This window comes from Nothoprocta perdicaria, unplaced genomic scaffold (assembly GCF_003342845.1).
Source record: "Nothoprocta perdicaria isolate Ctin4 unplaced genomic scaffold, notPer1 scaffold_120, whole genome shotgun sequence".
Lineage (NCBI taxonomy): Eukaryota > Metazoa > Chordata > Aves > Tinamiformes > Tinamidae > Nothoprocta > Nothoprocta perdicaria.
The window spans coordinates 958,665-978,784 of record NW_020454317.1 but is presented as its reverse complement, the minus strand read 5'-3'; the positions used below and the strand labels follow the sequence as shown (position 1 = coordinate 978,784).

At 48.7% G+C, this 20,120-nt stretch overlaps 1 protein-coding gene across 2 annotated transcripts; it reads right to left on the bottom strand.

Annotated features, from left to right (window-relative positions):
- Nucleotides 1-855: 855 nt before the first annotated feature.
- On the bottom strand, nt 856-13,368 carry ING4 (inhibitor of growth family member 4). 2 transcript variants are annotated; one of them, XM_026054313.1, is made up of 8 exons: nt 13,298-13,368; nt 3,919-3,990; nt 3,570-3,736; nt 3,272-3,386; nt 2,860-2,968; nt 2,394-2,541; nt 1,922-1,983; nt 856-1,692 (listed from the first exon to the last, which is right to left on the bottom strand). In XM_026054313.1, the coding sequence occupies exons 2-8, from the start codon at nt 3,944-3,946 to the stop codon at nt 1,653-1,655; spliced, it is 669 nt and encodes a 222-aa protein (XP_025910098.1). In that variant the 5' UTR covers nt 3,947-3,990; nt 13,298-13,368; the 3' UTR covers nt 856-1,652. The 2 variants fall into 2 exon arrangements, with proteins under 2 accessions (XP_025910098.1, XP_025910097.1); XM_026054312.1 differs by lacking the exon at nt 13,298-13,368 and adding an exon at nt 12,891-12,947.
- Between the last annotated feature and the right edge of the window lie 6,752 nt (nt 13,369-20,120).

Below are 20,120 nucleotides of genomic sequence, written 5' to 3'. Positions count from 1 at the left end.
GTGGGGCTGTGCATCCAGACTCTGGCAGTAGTACCACAGAGCATGGGCTCAGCAGCCTGAGTTAGAGCTTATTACTGATATTTTCTGTTCAAAATAGGAACCCAAGCGCCCCTTCCACAGGCAACAGGAAACACAGAATGACTCATTGCTAACGCACTTAAACAGAAGACTCAGCACCAGCTCCTGAGCTGCCAGGATCCCCCGTACCATACATCATGACGTGGTGAGAACAGCAGGATTCTCCACCTACGTAGCCTTTTCAAYGGCTTTAATAAGGAACTCCTAACATGAGAGCTTCTGCTTTATGACTACAACAGAAATACTGATCCAMGTGATCTAAACGAAGGTGATCCATCAGGGAGCAAATTATCTGGATATCTGAAAGACCTACCCCAGTCTTCAATGCATGCGGTTTACCAGCTGATGGCTCCTTTTCTCAGCTGCACTGTCCAACAGCCATAGGGAGGGTTGGCCTTTAATACCCTCTTCCCTTCTTGTTTGGGAGGAGACAACTGAGGAAGTTAGCGATCCATTAAAAACATCAGCAAATGCTCCCCTTCTGGTGGGGACATCACTGAAGGGACAGACATTTGACAGAAGCTAGAAAGCTTAGTAACCTTTCGGCAAATGGCTGGGGCATATTTTCCAGCCTGACTCAGGCAGAATGTCACAAGTCTTCCTCCGTTCTTACTAATGCTCTTCAGGACTGTTGCATCGAAAAGTTGTAGTGGAGTCATCATTCAGAACAATGCAGTGCTGACAGAGAAAGAAAAACTGAAAAAGACCCATTGTCATCCTTTACTTCAGAGGTGACAGCAAGGCAGAGTATTTGCTTCATTGAGCTTTATTTAGTTCTGTATTTTACAGTGGGATCTGGTTTCCCAAACTTCCCATCACATACAGAACAGAGAAGCCCAAATGCACAAAAGGAAGGGAGAATTCTGGTGCCTGAAGACAGACTTGATAATCCATTTCTCCCCACACAGTCATAAATTCTTCCTCCTTTGCACAATGTGCGTCCTAGGCCAGCAGGTTTATCCCAGGAAAGGAATAAGACAGACAAAGCTAGCTCTGAACACTCTTCCCTCCTCCTCTTCCCAAAAGAGGCTGCTCAATGCCAGACAGTAGTGGAATGGTTATAGACAGGGAGTACAGTAGGTTTTCAGTCTCTCAACCAAACCACTAGCCARAGAAGTGGCCTGGTTACTCCCTCTTTCCTGAGAAAGATCCAGGAAAATTAGAGACCTAAAATGCTGACTTACCTCCTTTCCTTCCCCCATCCCTCATAGCCTTGTTCCCTAAGCAGAGAGTGGGCAATGAACTCTGAGGGGGCTGAAGGAAAGCCAAGGAAAATTAGGGGCTACCTGAATCCCTGGGAATCTGGTGGCTACCCTGGTTCATTCCCTTTGAGGTTCAGAGACCTGTTTGGAATAGTACACAAAGAGGTCCTTCCTTAGGAATTTGGAAGCAGCCAGAAATACAGCACACACAGGAACTGTCATGAGGGTAGTACACACCATTCCAGGGATGGCCCAAACCACAAGCAGGGCAGAACTCCCCCCAGTCAAGGCCCCGAGGGCTGGGGGAGCTGTGACGAGGCCCTGGCAGGGGAGAAGAGAGCTCCTGCAGCAGTGCTGAGGGTCTGCAGCATTTTACTTCTTCTTCCTTTCCTGGGAACAGCGAGGGCAGAACCTGGCAGAAAGGAAAGACAAAAGCCAGCATTTACAGCACAATAGAAACCTCCAACATACAGCCCCAGAGGACATTTCCTAAGCTTATCAAAGAAAGTCTTAATTCCAATTTTGCTTCTTAAGAGGTCTTCTAAGCATGTATACAGTATTSGCCCTCCTACCACCCAGAACCTCCCCTTTCCAGAGATCTATGGGCCCTCCAGGGTTCGTGTTTTTCAGCATCCACTCACCATTTTCCTCTTGGCTTTGTTGTCAGACCCACACAGGCAAAATGAAACCATTCAATGGAACACTGTTGGGGAGGAGAGCAGTAAGTTAGGGTAGGGTTTGTTTTAAATCATTATTTCTGGGTCACTCAAACTTCCCAACACTTGATCTCATATAAATTGCTAAATACAATGACCTCATCAGTGACCTCAGATTACACAATCACTAAGGGTATGAAGAATCATMCCCAGCCTGCACCCTGCTAATAGGGAAATCTCCCCTCCATTCTTAAGCGTGGGGCCAAGGAAACAGCCTGTCATTTTGGGGAAAACCATGTAGAAAGTCACCCTCAGCAGGCCAYGGCAAGTGACTCCTCTGCCCTTCCACAGTGTCAGAGCTGGAGCTCCTTATTGGCACGGCGTGCCACACCAGGGCCCTCGCAAGCAGGCAGCACCTTCTGCAGCAGATCCCTCCCTCGTGGTGGCAGACACTTACATCGGGGTTGTCGCAGCCGATCATCTCCCCATAGGAGACCTGGTGACAGAGGCAGTAAGTCGGCTCGTTGGGGTCCACAGGCATATCCAGTACGTCTGAAGGATGCACGTTTCCAAAGGTCACGGAAGGCATCCCATACTCTGTGCTACTGCAGGACGGGAAGAAAACAGGTCAAAGTCACCCTTCACGTCCCCCAAAACTAGGCCCCTGTTTGCCACAGGCACTTTTTTGTTTAGAATATACATTCACTTCCACTGCAGCGACTTGCCTTGCCCTTCTCGCCACACTTCTTGGCAAGAAGCGAAAGGTCTCCTTACTCCTGTTTCCCAAAAAGGAAGGGATAGCAAGACATACAGTCTGGGTGGGGATCCAATTTCAGGTTCTCCACAGGCAAGCCTAGGCTCGTGCTTTCTCGCTCTGCTTCGCAGGGCTGCCCCTCATTCCCCCAAACCTGCCTATCACTTACGTGCGGACAAGCTTTAACTTCTTCTGGGCAGTCTTTGGTGCCTCCTCATCAGAGTTCTTCCCTTTAGAGCGAGCACGGGCAGCCTTCTTTTCTTTTTGGGCTCGGCCCTCTGGTAAAAAAGGGAGAAGGTATTAAATAAACTACCCTATAAAAATAAAAATTGTCAGTAACAACTTCTCTGGCACCAGAACTTCCCTTTCTGCACTGACTTCAGGCCATGYACTGCCTCTTTTTCCTCTGGCGGTGCTGAATGTGCTCACACCAGAAAACCTCAGGTCACCTTCTCCTCACCTATCCTTCAGGTTTCAGCACTGCAGTCTCGGACCCCTGCCCCTCCAGTGCCGACCTTCACCCCCACCACTTACACAGTAGCTTGCCTGCCTCCTGCAGGAGCCTGCAGCCCCGTACTCACTCTTCTTGCCCTTGCTGGAAGAACTGTCATAGTCACTCGATTCTATCTGCTTCTCCTTGAGGTCAGCCTCGAAGCGGGCCAGGTCCGTGTCCAGCCGCCGGATGTGCTTATCCACCTGCAACGACCACGGGGCAGGAGTCACCGCGGGACACAGCCCGAGCGGGCGGGGAGGGCGGGCACAGGGCTCCCAAGGAGCGGAGAGGCAGGAGGGAGCGGGGCCTACAGCGAGGGGCCCCTCTAGGTCTGGGGATTCTAGCACAGCCCTCACACGACCAGCGGCAGGCACTTCCCTTCATACCATCTCGTAGGTCTGCATAGCCAGCTGAACCTTGTCATCCCCAAACTCCTTGCACTTCCCGTAGGCCTCCTGGATCTGCTTGAGAAGCCCCAGTTTCTCCTCCGAGGACAAAGTCCGTGCGTTGCTGATGTACTCTGTGGCCAACTTATCGATCTCGGACTTGAGGTCTGAAACGAGTTGGAGCCAGAAGTAGACACCCACGCTCTACAGGCACCCGTGGGACGACACGCAAACACGTGGGCAGCTGCAGGCTTGCTCCCACGCCCCGAGACGGCCCTGGCGAAGGCAAGCAAAGGAAAAGCTGGTCCCGCTTCCCAAGCCTTGCCACGGAACCAGCTCCAGCCCTCACCTTCTGTTCGCTGATCCAGATCTCGCATGAGCTGGAAGTTTCTCTGCAGTTCAAAGGGCAGGTTCTCAATGCCTGCAGGGAAGGGAGGATATAGGGAGAAGTCAGCTTCGTTTCCAGGGTGCCAGTGCAAAAAGACAAGGGAACTCAACTGAAACGCATCCATCAGGCTAGCGATTCCCAGCACCTCTGCCTGGGGCGTAACGGTTGGTTTCCATCTGTTGCCAACTCTAAACGACACCGACTACAGAGACGTGACACATTTAATTCAGGTGCACGCTTCTACGATACACACTAGTTAAGGGCAAATTGCTGCCATGAAGAAAGGCCTAAAATAAAGAAGCAGCAAAACAAATTTAAAACGAAGTCAGCCAGCATATCTAGCTAAGAATCCTGTTTAGTACTGAAAAACAAACAGCAGAACAAGCGGCACGCTGAAACCTGGATAATCAACGTGAGATCCATCATCACCACATGAACCTGAACTCCAAGCGTGGTTCTTCTTATCTTTGGAGTGAATAGAAACCTCCGCAGTCTTTAATAAAAGGTATTTTTTTTTTTAAAGTGGCCAGAGCTCTTCAGAAACGCAGCAGAAGCAGGTCTGCTTCCTGAGCCCCCTCTCCAGCACCGACACAGGCACTGCGCCCCTTTCCCTGCATGCCAGGGCAGGGAGCGGGACACAGTCAACATCTCAAAAAATCAGGCAGCCGTAGAACACTTCCTGCACAGCCCTAGACGCTGCCCTTCCACATGTGCCCACTRCGACGGAGCCCTACAAGGCTGAAGCAGCCTACCGGACTAGATCCCTAAGGCTGAGCCAAGCGTCTCATAAAAGAAGGGCAAACAGCTCCAGGCACAGTCTCATTGCTCAMAAGGGAAACCGATGGCAAGGATGAAATTCAGCTCTGGAAACACAACATCATTCCTTTATCTTTTTTCCTTCCTGCAATCCCCAGACTCATYGGTGGCCAACCTCTCAAATCTGTTCAGCAAACGCAACACGGGTCATACAGCAGCACCCTCTCCCTGGCTTTCCCTCCTCCCTCGCAGCAGACGAGACAGGTATTCTCTAGAGGAAAACAGTATCTCTTCTTTCATTGCATTGTGTCAAATTTACACAGAGTTTATTACCTCTAGAACACCCTGACTTGTAAATCCTTGACTTTGCAATCCTTTTAAAAGRACTGGCGTCATTTGTTTTTTCTTCTCTATAAAGAAAACTCACTAAAAACATAAATTACATCACGTATGGTCACACTTTCCCTCGGCAGGAGTAGAATCCTTACAATAACAGAATACCTGAGCAAACCCAGAGACCTGCAGGATGCTTTTCTCTGGGTGGGACCGGCCTACATGAGGTTGCTGCCACGTTTCACAGCAATTTTCTAGCGGCAGGAGAAACCTCATCCAGGATTTGTTCCTGCTGCAGAAGCCCAAAGGGAACATGCTCCAGCTTTTACAGCTGCTGCCRTAAAAATCTGCCACCCGTGTCCCTAAGGCCAGCACAGAGCCTCGGCTGCAACGTGCGTGTTCCCCTGGCCTCCGTATCGCAGCTGATCCGGCGTCTCCCTTCGGGCCCGTTCCCGCTATCGCGCGCAGCTTCTCTGCTCCCAGCATCTCCTGGCCTCCCCCCCAGCCCCTCAGGCAGCTCCGGGTCTCTCCTCCTTTCCCACCCTCGCTCGGGATGCATCTCCCTCCAAACGGGGCCCTGGACGGCCTGCCGAGAACAGAAACACAGCAGGACAAAGCTGCAGCTAGACACGTCTAACCAAGCAACAAACSAGGCGCACGGCGAGCCGCTTGCCTACGCACTCAGAAGCTTCCTGACACTTGCAGCTTAACCCAAACGCTGCTGCTGACCCTTAGAAAGGCACATTTTCCACCTAACACTTTATCAGAGTGGCCAGAACCCTGTTGAGGTTGCTTGGCCTATATTACACTACTAGACAACAATACTTGTCATATTATTGTTCACGGAATTCATGGACTTTTGTTTCCTCATGCATTTTGCCTTTTCTCTGTAGAATTAGTTTATTCCTTCCTCTTAAAAGATGCACCTTGGCTCTTCTTGACTTAGCACTAGATATATAATACTGTAGAAAACAAACAAGTAATTCTTAGATTCCAAAAGGGACTGTAGGGAAAAAACCACCCCCCTCCTCCCAACCCCTCACTGCGCGAGAGAGCGGCGCAGGCCACGCGGGGGTCAGGARGAGGCCGCGGAGCCGCCCGCTCCGAGTGGCGCGCGGGCCGCGGTGCCGAGCGGGAGCCGCTGGGAGCCGGCGGCGGCTTCGTTCGTGCCGCGCTGCGACCTGCCCTGCCTTGTTTCCACTCCTTAGCTCAAGCTAGGGGGCACTTTCCTTCCGCTTCCCTTCCCAGTTCTTATCACTTCAGGCTCCCCATTTCCCTCTATTCTCCCCTTTCCTCGCCYTGCCTTCCCCCCTTCCCACCCTGCAGGCGCAGGGCACGTCCTCCCCTCAGCAATCGCACAGACCCCGAGTTCTAGCTCTTTCACCTAACATCTGCCACAACATCTGCCCTTCAATAGTGCCGGGCAATGGCTCGGTACTTTGACAAGACCCAGGAACCCTAGAGATTCGCTGCTCCAAGCACTGCACAAGGATGCGGCCTCCTTCCCAAGATATCCGCTCACCTACCGTGGGCAGATGAACGCTTAATTTCATTCAAAGACATGGAAATGGTTTGAAACAAAATTGTGGTTGCTTTATTGAACAGTACAGAGTTCAACAGCTGAAACACACAGAGTTTAAACCACGTTGCTAAGAGCAATTAAAGGAAATCCTGCTTGCAACAGGCAGGCAGAACAAGAGCTCTTCACCCGCCTGAGATGGGAAGACGGCCGGGGCCTCGCGAGGGAGCAGCAGCAGCTCTCGGCACGTCRCGGTTCTCAGAGCTTTGCAGCACCAAGCGCTGGCTGGCAGCAAACGCCAGGAASGTGCTCTCCCTCGCCCCGCGGAGAGGCCGTGCTCCCGGCGCTGCACGGCTCCTCTGCGGCGGCGCGGCCCTCCTAACCGGAGCTGCTGAAACTGGAGCCTGAACGTGACCCACCCTCCCTTCGGCCACGGTGCTGCTGCAGTGGGAGAACGGCCACCCGCGCCGGAAGGGCCCAGGCTGGCGCGGCTCAGGAGCGGGGCGCTTGGCYGCACGGCGCCGCGCCGCACCCTGGCCCATCAAGGGCCTCTGCCCCAGGCGCCGCCGCACGAACAAGGGCCAGGCACGGCAGCGGTCAGCATCGTCACCACACAAACCTCCTCACAGAGTCCCCAAGGTTGGAAGGGACCTCTAGGAATCCTCTAGTCCAATCCCCCTGCTCCAGCAGGGACACTCAGAGCACAGGGTGGCATCCAGGCAGGTTTCGAAGATCTCCAGGGAAGGAGAGATGCTCCTYCTAATCCTTTCCTTGGGGAGGAAGGAATGTTTTGGATACGTCCTTGTTACCTGCATTCAATACCACAGCACCCACAGCCAAGACAGTAACTAATATCACAGTAAGCAGTGCTATCACTTCTGGGAAAGGGATCTTTATTGCTGGGTTAAAAACCAGCTTTGATTTCCAAAGTCCCAGAGATCTGGCAGACTGGCAGAGTCAACAAGACCTGTAACTCCAGCTGCACCACTGCAGGTGTTCCCAGCCTGTAGCTCTGGCGAGCCACAGCAGCAGGCACCACCACCAAAGAGACTGCAGGGCTTTACCTGAATAATCAGCTTTGCTGGTGAGTGAGTGAAGACGGGGCAAACGCAGTACGCTTTGTCTCGTAAAGCCATGTTGTATCAGATCCAACAGTAATGCCAACGAACAAAACTAAATTTAAAAAAAAGACCATCATCCATATTAAATGCATTATTCATCCATATTAAATGCAAATGCAGCACAGAACGCTTGATGCCTCCCTGATTGGCATAAAAAAGGGGGGGAATCCCCCCAAACACACTAACTCCAYTATACCACGTCAACTCACCAGCTGAGGACTCCTCACCTAAGTCCGCTGTCTCCATCCTGCTCTTCCCTGGGGCAGATCTGTGCTAGYGTCTGCTCCCGAAACAGAGCCTGACTGTGGCCTCAGGGACACTGTAAGGAGCATCAAGCAGCCACCCGAGTAGAGAGGCCAGTGACATCCCGCGGCCTCCCAAGCGCGCCGAGACCGTCGGCACTACGGAGACGCCTCCCCCGAGTGTTCAGGAATGTCAGTGCTGGAGCGAGCACAGGCTGGCTGGTCCCTGAGGTTCRGGGTGCGGGATGCTGGAGGCATCATTATTTTGTCACCGTGACTTGCTAACATTTTACATCAATATATTCAATATCAGACCAGCTCAACCATATGCTTCAATGGGCATTTGAATTTCCCTCTAGTGTGGCAGGCACATCCCAACGGGAACAGCAAGCGGTACCTGTTCCAGAAGGAAAGCAATCTGACTGCAGGAGTGTGTATGATGGACAGTGATGGGAACCGACAGAGAAGGTGCTACCTAACTGCTTCAAAAAACATATTCATAAAGATGATCTTTGTGGTCACCTCTGCTGAGCAACTGGACAGACACACCAGCAGCACCAGCACACGGGGAAAAAGAAAGTGAGCAAGGAGATCAGCACATAACAACTCCTGGCACCAGAGAGCTGCAGAGAAGTGCATTCCTCAGCTGTAGGGCCTTCAAGGGTAAGTTTGTGAGGTGTCCCCAGGTGCCCCTACCTTGTCCCCACACCCGCAGTGGGTAGACAGGGAAGTGCTGGTGGCAGCAAACACGCACACACAGCAGCCCCCGCCGCGACAAAGATCACCTCTACACCAGTGACACCAGTGACACTTCCAGGCACAAACAGACTTTCTGCTGCAGGGTATTTGGGACTATTTGCTAAATGCATTCAATAACGTCTGCAACAAGGACGCTCTACAATCCTTGAGACATCCAAACACTAAAAACATCCCAGTATTTGTGGCTTATCTCTAGAAGAACTACAGAAGCCACTCTTCCCTTGGCTCCTCAAAGTCTCCACCACCACATTTCTAACACCACAGGAGAACAAATACTGAGCTGAGCAGAGCAACACAAATTTGAGAAAGCACAAACTCCTCTAAGGAGTCGTCATGCACATGGAAGTCTCTCATTACACAATATTATTATTTCTTCTTTATTCTTTTTCCTTCATTACCTCCTACATTTCCATAAACCCTTTGGACTCATGGACTCCCCCTTGCTAAACTTGCAYGACTTTCTTAGCATGAGTGAAAGTCCTCTGTTTGCTCCTTTTAGAAGCAGACATAAAATGGTTTAGAGACCTTTTAGAGCCATAGACCAGAATAAGGAGAATATTTGAGAAGGAGATGCGTGTCTTTTCATGTTTACCTTGAGACAATAATGAGAACTGAGCAAAGAGACAGGCTCAAATAAAAAACATTCAGAAAGAACTGGAACAAGAAACACTCCTCTTCCGTTTCCYGAAATCATTTGGCTCAGGATGGCTCTCAAAGTGGCAGCTTCACTATGAGGGAGGAGGTGCCCAGCTTAGACAGGACATGTTCGGAACGTCCTCGGAGGAATGTCATGAGAAACATYCATATTTTTCTGCTGCAAAAATGCCTGCTAGGGTCAGAAGTCATTTCAAACATTCACAATTAACAGCTTAGAGCAAAGCCAAGGGCATAGGTAATCCTAGGTCTAACCCTGTATCTAACTGCAGCAGAAACTAGAAAGCTATTGAAATATCAGAGCTAAGAAGTTGCTGGACACTTTACTAAGCAAAACAYTCTTAACTTGGCTACTCCACAAGAATCTCCTGAAGAGAAGTTTTAGAGGTGTAAAGTAGAGATATGAACTGAACAACTGGACGTGCAGCATTCTCAGACCTTTTGTGACGTTTAACATACATTTTTTAACTGCCCAGGCACATGAGATTGCCACACGGAGTGGCTTTCATACCAAGTGACTGCGCAGTGACTCAATGTTTTACCTTATCCTCTTCGTTCAGTAGCAGGTCATACAGCCACCACCCAAACCCTGATCTGGCAATCATCCTGTCAAGGTGTCCATCACTGCCGTGTCAGAAGGCTTCCTCACAGCACRCCTCTGCAGTTGCCACTTCCCTTGCCAGCAACAGGAACGCCGGAGGTAGAGAGGCTAATGCCACGAAGGGCAGCTGATTACACGCATCCCACTTGCAATGCCTACAAACGCTACGTCGCTCAGCTGTTAGGAATGCAAATATTAAACTCACTCTGTCGAAGTAGCATTCGACTGCCTCAGCCACGAGTTTCCTTTACTCTTCCTACAAAATCTTCACTTAATTAATTTACACCCTCCTTTCCTTCAGGAATGGAAGAGGAGATCTACAAGGAACTGCCCTCTTTCATCACACACTCCTCACCACTCGCTGAGCGGATGCAGCCAGTAACCCGCATGAAAGAGAAATGCTGTGGGAGAAAAAGAAAGCCAGCTGAGATTTGTGTCTGCGTTAGCACTGACACGTGGAAAGGAAACTCATTCCAACAGGTAAAATATTAGACTATTAGAATTAGACTATTAGAATATTAAAAAGAAGTGACCAAATGTCCCAAGTTACTTATTTGTATCAACTTTCAACAATTTTGGAACATTATTTTAGCATTAAATAAAAAAGGTGGGGGAGGGTATGCATGGAAGGAGCAAGTGAAAAATTGAATTTTATCAGATGGGCAGGAATTCAGGGAAGAAAATGGAAGAGCTGATCTGAGATCATCTCAAAGAATTAAATGAATTAAATGATACTCATAATACAGATTAAGTGGGAAAAAAAATAATGTCCAAGTTAACTTTCTTTAAATTTTATTTTTGGTAAGGTTATAAAGTTAATCGGTGAAAAAAACCCAAAGTTTTAAAATATTAAAGCACAGCTTATAACAAATACTTGAACTGGTCTCACAAAATATCTTCCATTAAAAAAAAATTAAAAAAAGAACATGAGCTATATTAAAATAAATTTTAATTGCTACATAACAAGGCTTTAGAACGCATTATGGAGAACTATTACAAGGGGCTGCATTGCTTGTGCAAATTTCACATAAGGCAGTTCTTGAGCCAACAAAAGGAGAATTCACTTGTAAAAGAGACACACGCTGGGAAAATGAGAACAAAAGGAAGACAGCAAGACACAGCCCRAATGGAAACAGGTATTTTCCATGAAGCCTTCTGCAGGACCGTGCATTTAGGAATGCACACAGGAGTGGTGGACACAGGATGCTGGAGCACCTTTCTGGGAAGCAGTGAGACTTGCGTGTTATGGCACGGGCTGCAGCTGAAACACAGTGTGGACAGGGCCAGGGCATGCCCAAGAGAAGAGCGAGAATCGGACCTCTTTAGCTAGCGCTGTGGAGACCGCCAGTAAAGGGCTGCACATATTTTCAGGGAGCCAGAAGTTCAAGCAGGACAAGAAATTAAAGAAGGCTCAGAAAAGAATAACAAGGCTAATTAAAAAGTTTGAAAAATATATTTCACAAGAGAGTAGCAAAAAAAAAATTTTAATTAAGATTTAAGTAATTACAGTGTACTCGGGGAAGAAGCGTCTTATGAGGGGACAGTTGTCAGTTCACAGTTAAAGGCCAAAATAGGTGAAATGGCTGCACACTAGAATTGTGAAAATTCACTTGAGACAAAAGTYGTAATAACATGACAGAGAAGCCTAATCAAGAGGCCATCTTACCAGGGAGTGACATGGATTCTCTTTCACCAGCAGCATTAAAATATGTAGCATCAGTTTTTCTAAAAGGTAAAAACTTTCTAAAGTTTTAGAAGTTTTCTTTTTTTCCTCTAAAACTTCCTTTTTTCTAAAGGGTTTTTGGTTTTTTTTGGCCTTTCTAAAAGGTAAAAACTTTCTAAAGTTTTAGAAGTTTTCTTTTTTTCTCTAAAACTTCCTTTTTTTCTGAAGGGTTTTTTTTTTTTTTTTTTGGCCTTTCTAAAAGGTAAACTGTAGCTTAAGCATAACTGTCTTATAATTAGTTAAGAAAGAGAAGTGATATTGTGTGTAGGACACTAGACCAAGTAAATCAACAACAGCCTTTGGAGCTCTAAGAGTGTACAGGAAAAGATGAGGTCTTTTTTTTTATTTTTTAAGCCAACATACTCTAATGCAGGACGCTCCTTAGGAGCACATGGATAWCCACATTCAGCAGGATGAGAAACTCCCTCAGCTGCAGGATAACACTGATCCCAGCTGAGCGAGGGAACACTAGCCTGTGATTTTCCCTGCAAGGCCGCGTAGAGGGAACAGAGTCACTCCCAGGGGCTTCACAGAATTTAGCTGTCAGTGGCAACGGGATCCAGAAGTGTTTGGCTTTGATGGGAGCGCTCCCCAGCCACCAGGCTCATCCGCAGCTTCCTCTCTTCCCAGCTGGACATTCACTATTGCAGAGGTACCCGCCACACCTCCCCGGATTCAGTTCTGCATCCTTCTCTTCCCTGCCCTCTGGTTCTAAATCCCACCTTTTCATTCCTTTACCTTCAAGTGCAGGGCTCTTGCYCAGGATTTTGATCCCTGAGCTTTCCTAAACTAATTCATACATTTTTCCCTCCCTACAAAGTTACAAAAGGGGCCCTGAAGGTACGCGGGAAGGAAGCCTCGGTTTCCCCTTCCACGCCGCGTCAGCCTCATTCCTCGGCGCAACGGCTTCACCAGCAAGTTCCTAAGAAGGAAGCCGCAAGCTCCCAACTTCCCAAGCCGGTGCAGGCGGATGAGCGGACACCCACCCGGCCACGCACGGCCAGGGCTGCCCGTCTCCAGCCCGGCTGGTGCCAAAGGGCCGCGGCGCAGGGAAAAGGCGGAAACCGGGTGCACCAGAGCGCGGCTGGCCGAAGCCGAGCACGTTAACACGTTTATTCAGGAACACCTAATCCCGTGCGTCTGCGCGCTCCCCGGCCCGGCCCGGCCCGGCCCGGCCCGTCTCATCCCGGCCCGGCCCCGCGGCCCCGCCCCGCGCGGCCCTTACTATCCAGGTAGTGCTCCAGGTACATCCCGGCCGCCATCTTGGGGCCCCGCACGCAGCACTTCCGGGGCGGGCCGAGCGGGCGCCGGGCAGCTCCCGCCCGCCGCGGAAGCAGCCCCTCCCCCGCCGCGGRGCCTGCTTCCGCCAGTCTGTGTAGGCGCTTCCGCCAGTCTGTGTAGGCGCTTCCGCCCCGCTCCGGCCGCCATCTCGGGGCCGCCCCCGCGCGGCGCGGCGCGGCGGGGGCCGGGGCCCGCGGCCGAGCGCGTCGCGCGCCGCCCGGTTCCCTCTCCCTCCTCTCCGCTCTAAATACCCGCTTCGTCCCGCCCGCTGGTAGCGGCCCCGGGCGCTGGTAGCGGGACGGGGCCCTGCCGCGGGCAGCGCGGGGCGCTCTGTGTCCCCCGCGGCCTTACCTGCCGTGGCTGGAGAGCCGCGGCGTGAGCTCCGTACGGCTAACGGCCGCCCGGACGTTAGCCGGGGACAGCTAATAGCGGTAATGCCGTAGCTGGGTGACCCGCATCAGCCATCACCTTGCCGCCCATCAGCTGCCGCCGCCGCCTCGTAGCCCCGGAGGGGCTTGGTGCTTGTGACGGGAGTGCGGCGGGGTGCAGCCTCAGCGCACTGACAGCGCCGGCGGAGGCGGAGAAATCGCGGGTTAAAGCCGTGAAATCACCGGTTAAAGCCGTGAAATCACCGGTTAAAGCCGTGTGGCTGCCGGCCCCTGTGCGCCAGGGCGGCCCCGCTCGCGGCCGAGCGCGGTGTCCCGGCGCGGGCGCCGCCGTCGTTCCCCGGGCCCCCGGGGTCCCGGGTGCTCAGGATGTCGCCTGGCGAGACTGAGGTCCGCTCAGCGTGCTGCGAGGTCGTGGGGCGTCGAGTTCGCTCCTGGCCGCGGGTGAATTTCAGCTGCCCTTCTCCTGCCCGCTCGCCTGCCTTGTTCAGCCTCCTTTATACCGGGCACCTTGCTGCTGGAGTCCATAAGGAGAACGGACCTGGCTGGTTCCTRCTTTTCTCCCACAGATCTCCATGTATGCCAGACCTTTATTTGCAGGGATTGTTTTAGCAGCCTGAAATGGAAGACTYCAAGAAGCTATTATAATTCCAGCAGTTCCAATTCATTTTATCCACCTTTCTGCTCTTTGGTTAATTAGTAAGCCCACTGTGTTTTAAAGATGTAATATTCTTTGGGCCTGTTCACGTAGGCATTTAGGTTATTTATAATTTATTTTTTAATTACTTAAAACACTTATTCTTTCTGGTTCCCTTGTGAAGCAGCTGGTTTCAATTAAGCCTCAATACACTTTTTTCCTTAATATATTCTTGTATAAATTGCCTTGAACTCATAATTATGGGGAAGGATCTGGCTCCTGCCTGACAACATCTGCTTCCTCTACCCCTCCATGTGCTAAACCTGAAAGAACTGAACAATCCTGCGTGGAGCTACCAGGCTAGATGGAGCCACTGTTAAGAACCAGGCCTCCTTGGACATCACTTGTTCAGTCAGGGGACTACCTGGCACTCCCGTGTTAGTCCCCTGAGGACAGCAAAACACTAACACTACCTACTGAGGTGGAATGACCCACTCCGTCTGGTCTAGAACCAGCTGTAGGAGAAAAATGTACAGATAGATCCRTAGCCTCCTGACCTGTCACTGTGAAACTGGAAACAAATGGGAGAGCGAGGGGAGCACACGTGTCTGATGTGGCAGACATCAGAAAGGCTTGCAATTCAGCAAAARCCAGTTTCTGAACTCCGAGGTTTCTGCCGTGTGCGTGAACGCRCATCACAGTGCGAGCGCGCAGGTGGGTGCCGTGGGGGGGAGCGCCGGGTGGTGGGCGCGCGTCGCGGTCGGCTCCCGCGGCTGCCTGCTGCGCTTTGGAGGAGGGCTTCGCTCCGGGGGGCCCTTCCCCGCAGGCCTGGGCATCTCGGGTGGGGAGACTAGGCAGCCTGCTGGAGTGGTGCAGAAAAGTGGTTCTCAGCCTTTATTGAGCTACACATGCCTGTGCCTTTACCCTGGAAATATAAACATCTGTGTAACAAGCCTCTAGCTTTTCAATTACCTTTCACAGACCTCTTAAAAGCAGTCTAGGGACTACAAATGAAGGCTGTCAGTTTAGAGGAATCTTTATGCATACCACAAACTCCAGAGCATCTTTTTTGTTTCCCTTTTCCTTTCTCTCTTTTTTCTTTTCTTTTTTTTTTTTTTTTCTGTAGAGGTACCTATTTAACCCTCCTCACTCTTCAGCATTCTCAGGTCGGAGGTCCCTGCTCTGTATTTCTCCTGGAAAGACTAGAGGTACCCACGCTTCTTTCTCACAAACACCAAGTCACCTGCATCACATGSCCCCCGCCAAGCTGGGTAATCTATTCTGCATACGAGACAGGACTTAAAAGGCCCCCCTTCATAGCTTTGTCCAGACACTCCAAACGCAAACCCTATTTCAGCAGCAAAACTAGGCACAGACTCTAGTTCTTTGGAATCACCATTTCTTTTCTTCCATTTTTCATTACATAGACACTCCATGAAATCGAAATGTTTGTTGGACCACGGCCCCACATCTCTCTAATACTTTGTAAGGCAGGGGATGCTCCACTATACAGAAACCAGAAACCATGCACATAAACTTAGTCTGTGGTAAGGAGATTGAACAGGTACCCATCTCATAGATAAGAAATTGTAGAACTAAGCAATTTCCTGCTATGTTCTAAAAATGTACTACTAAACTTGGGCAGCTCTCAGGTATATTATCTGCAAAATATTAGCTAGAAGAAAATCCTAGATATGATATATATCCTTTACTAGATATAAAAATGATAAAATATCAGTAACGATGCAGAAGAGAGGCAGTAGCTCATAATTATATTCTATATTAGGAAGGAAGTTGAGTGACATAGACAAATTGGAGAGAGAAGTAATGAAATATTATCTGTTGCCAGTGAGATTGAGGAGAATGTCTGCCTGTTAAATAAAACATCTTAAAACTTTTGTAGCTAGAAACAGCTGAGCAWCTTTAAGCTGTCTGGCAAGCAGAGGGAAGCAATGGGCTTCCTCTTCAAAACAACTCTGTTTTGTTCTGAAACTGTTCTGAGAGTGTTCCAGAAGATCAGCAACTACCTTTATTTAAAATGTATTTTAAAAGGAAATGAGATCATCCAGCTGGCTCTAAGCCAGTTAATTTAACACTGATTTGGCAAAATCACAGTGTAAATTATATAGGATGTACCCTGTTAAAAAAAAAAAAAAAAAAAAAAAGTAGAAGATTCTTATTAAAAGAACCACATATCCTTTTATGGCACTGTAAGTTTGGTGGTTAAAGATAACTGTTGGCCTAATTCACCCTGACTTCTGTCTATGATATAGTCTGATCATTCATTAAGGATAAAAGAAAGACAACAGAGAAGTACTACACGACACAGCCAAACCTTATGTGAGACACCCAGTACAGCTCAATTTAATCTCACTGTTTGGGAAGATGATAGAGTGACTTGATCGGGGTCTAAGTCATTGTAAAAGAGAAAGATTCTTGATCGCAAAAGACATTAATATGAATGGAGCAAAGGCAAAACAAGGCCCTACGGATTAAAAAATGAAATAAAATAGAAGGCATTCTGAGTGGCAATGATAACTAACAGAAAACCTTTGATAAGGAGCAGAGTTGAATAACCAAAGGGCTTCAAATTATTTAAGTCTGAAATCTTTCCTGAAGATTCAGCTGAATTATAAATCAGTAGAACTGTCAGTAGTCATAGCTGAGATTCGGTTACTGTTTTGTGGGTGACTCCTAAGCGATCTCCAAGCTCCACAATGCCTCCTTCCTTTGACTGCAGTGCCAGTTCCCAGCCCCAGCTCAGGACGCACRCCAGACTGTAAAGGAGAGAAGCGCTACTGCCTGGGAGCAAAGACAGCAGAAGGCAACGTAAGACAGGACCCAGGTCATCGTCCAGGGCACCGTGGGCACGAGTTTACAGGAACGCATGGGCTGGCATCATCGAGGCAAAGACAAGGCTTAAGAATTCAGGTTGCCCAAGTAGAAAGACTGTGTCATCTCCTTGGCGAGTGTCCCACTCCTGTGAGTGAAAATTACACAATTGAGCTGTACAGAGTGGAAAAAAAACGAAAAACTGTCATTGTCGAACTTTAGGCTTCATCCCACTAGCGGGGCATTTGTTTGGATATTACATCTTGCATCCTGCAGATAGTGACTGTTCTTTTTAAGCTACCTGAAGTGTTGTAATGGAGTAAAACCGAACATCCACAYGAATGCAAAGAGGAAACCCTAATGCAAACTGAAAAGAAGTGACCGATAATGAAAGCAAGATCCTATTATTATACTAGMAACAGCAATCAGGGTAAAAAGAGAAGTGAGACATTGTTATTGATGAGAAAAAAAAATGCCTGGAGTAAAGTGTCATTTCTGAAACTCGATGGGAAAGCCCAATTGTCAAAAAAAAAAACCCATTAGTTTCTTTTTGGACAGACAGTAAAAGCTATAGGAGGGACAAAGGGCGCAAACAGCCAGCAGAACTGGTAATTATTGGTACCCAGGGATTGCATCGCCTTAAAATACACATGGACCCCTCTGCTAGGTGAGCGAGTCCAAGAAGGAAAAGGGCACAGGACACGAGGAAGCAACGCATCGCACCGGGACCAGGAGGGGGGATTGCAAGCACCTGRAACACAAGGACGGGAAAAACTCCGCAAGGAGTTTTAACCCATGAGACATTCCCCGGATATTTAGCCAAACGCCAAGATAGGTTTCCAGCTTTGTAAATGTTTTTTTCTTAACACAAACGTTTTCTTAAAATGTTTTTTCTTAACACAAGATACTGCACCCAAAACAACTCAGCTTTTTGGGCTTCGATGCAGGGCATAAAAGGTAAGAATCACTTTAGTGGAAGTTAGCAATTATGGCCAGCTCATATTGAATATGGACATGCAGAGGACAGTCACAAGCAGTAATAAAACTACAGAGTCTGTGCTTCACAAAGCTCATTACCAAAGGTGAGCAAAAGTGTCAAGTTATCTGTGAGAGCAAAAAAAAAAAAAATGTGAATGAAAATTCTTTTTTAAGAAATATTTATTGTGTGGCTAAAAAAAGCCCTAATTCCACTATCAAGAAAGAAGAACTCGGTGTGAAAGCTCATTCTGGGTCCAGTGAGGAAAGTCTGAGTAACTAGAAACTTTTTTTTTTTTTTTTTGTAAGAAAAGCCAAAATATAATGTATGAAAAAGGGGAAGGCCAGACAGCAGGCAATATAAATTAGGCATTATAAAGCTGACTAGGAAAGCTCTGTGGCTAGCACAACTACAGGAAATGGGAAAGGGATTTGCGATCTTTCACTCCTTTAAGTAAAAAAGGAAACAAAATCTTACCAATAGCATAGATAAAAGCGGTGAAATTGCTAGTGATACAGACAGGGAAAATCAGTCAACAAATACCAGAAAGAAACAGGATGTGGTAGTAGTTTGAAAATACCAATTTATCTCCAGTACCTTGGTATCAAAGTAGAAGATTAGACAGATTCTACTAGGGATATATATTTTTAAGTCAGCAAACAACAAGGAGTTCTACAAGACTTAACTAACAAGCTTTCTAGCCCGTTGATTCCAATTGTAATTAATCTTGGGATATTAGAGAAATACCATTAAGACATTCACAACAGTATTCCCAAAAGGCAAATGAAATGACTCAATGTCATAAACTGACACTAGTCTGAGGCAAAATAACGGAAAAGCTGTTGAGATGAGGAATTAATAAATGAAAATATAACCTATAATCCAAACTATCAACTTGTTTTTATGAAATATAGATTTTCTTTTAAAAAAACACCCTAATTTCATTCTTTGATGACAATATTATACATTTGGTTCAACAAAGGGGACTGCATAGGTGCAAAATACGTAAAATTTTGTAAGGCATTAACCTAGCACCAAAAGTCAACAATTTTACTGTACATAATCAACAGAACACACATGGAAAGGATTAAGAAATGCCTAGCGTGCAAGTCTCAAAAAGAAGCCAAGAAAAGGTTTGCACTGAAGAATGCCTTTCAAGCTTGTCTAGGTCAGATGCAACGTAGCATTTTCAACCTGGATCTGAAAGTAAAAAACAACAGTGACCAAAGTGGCAGAGTGGTGAGTCACCTGGACCAGAAGCAAGCCGGGGCGATTTCAACAAAATGATCTTCAGTACAGTCCAATATAAAGTTTAAATACCTGTGAAACAAGGGCTCAGGTCACACCTGCGGAAAGGGGGAATCACTGTCATGGATAGCTGAGAGTTCAGGTGATCCAGGAGTCCCATGTCATGTCAGGAGAAAAGGGCAAGTTCAGCCCTCTGCAAACCTAAGGCAAAAGGCCGGGGGACTTTGTCCATGGCACTGGGTGCTTGGACACTGGCTTCCAAAATCAGCACTTTCACAAGACACTGAAAAATGCAACAGATGTAGGGAGAAAACACAAAAATAATTCCCGGGCCGGAGGAAATCCCTGGCAGTCAAAGACCGAAGGAGTTCCATGTATTCAGCTTATCAAAAAGGAGACTGAGAGGGGATGCTACCGTGTGGAAGTACCTGGCCGGGGGATGAACATCCGCTGTGCRCCAAGGCTCTCTGAATCAATGGGATGGATGTATCCAGATCTAGCAGCTGGAAGCCAAGGCCAAGCAAATTCAGAGGAGGAGAAATTAGGCTGGAGAGTTGAACAGTGAGAACACCAAGCCCTGAAGCAGGCAACTAACGGGAGGGATGGGCTCTCCTATCCCGGTGCCAATGCATCTCACTGCCACCCCAGATACACATGAGCTCCYGGGGCTCCCTAGGGGATGAACGGATCGAGGTGTCACCCGTGCAACACAGGGGCAGCCCCCGCCGTGGGGCACCGCGGGCAGGGCCCCTCGCTGCGCCCCGGGCGCCCGCCCCAGCTCCTCCCGCTCACAGAGCCCCTGGGGACCCAGCCAGGTGCTCACGCAGGTGCTGGTGCGCCGGGAAGGAACACACGTCATGGGCACGGTGCTCGCGGCAGCACCTCCACGAAGCCTTTTACACCAGTTTATTTCTATACAAGGTGGTTAAAAAAAGCCCCTATTGGTTGCTCGTACAGAAGTTTGGGGTTCTGTCGGCTTTGGGTGGGTGATTGCTTTTAAATCCCAACAACACATGCTTTTTTCCCTTGTCTTCTCATTCTCTTCTGAGTCAGCCTCCATGATCCAAATAAACTAACAAGTGGCACAAGACCGGT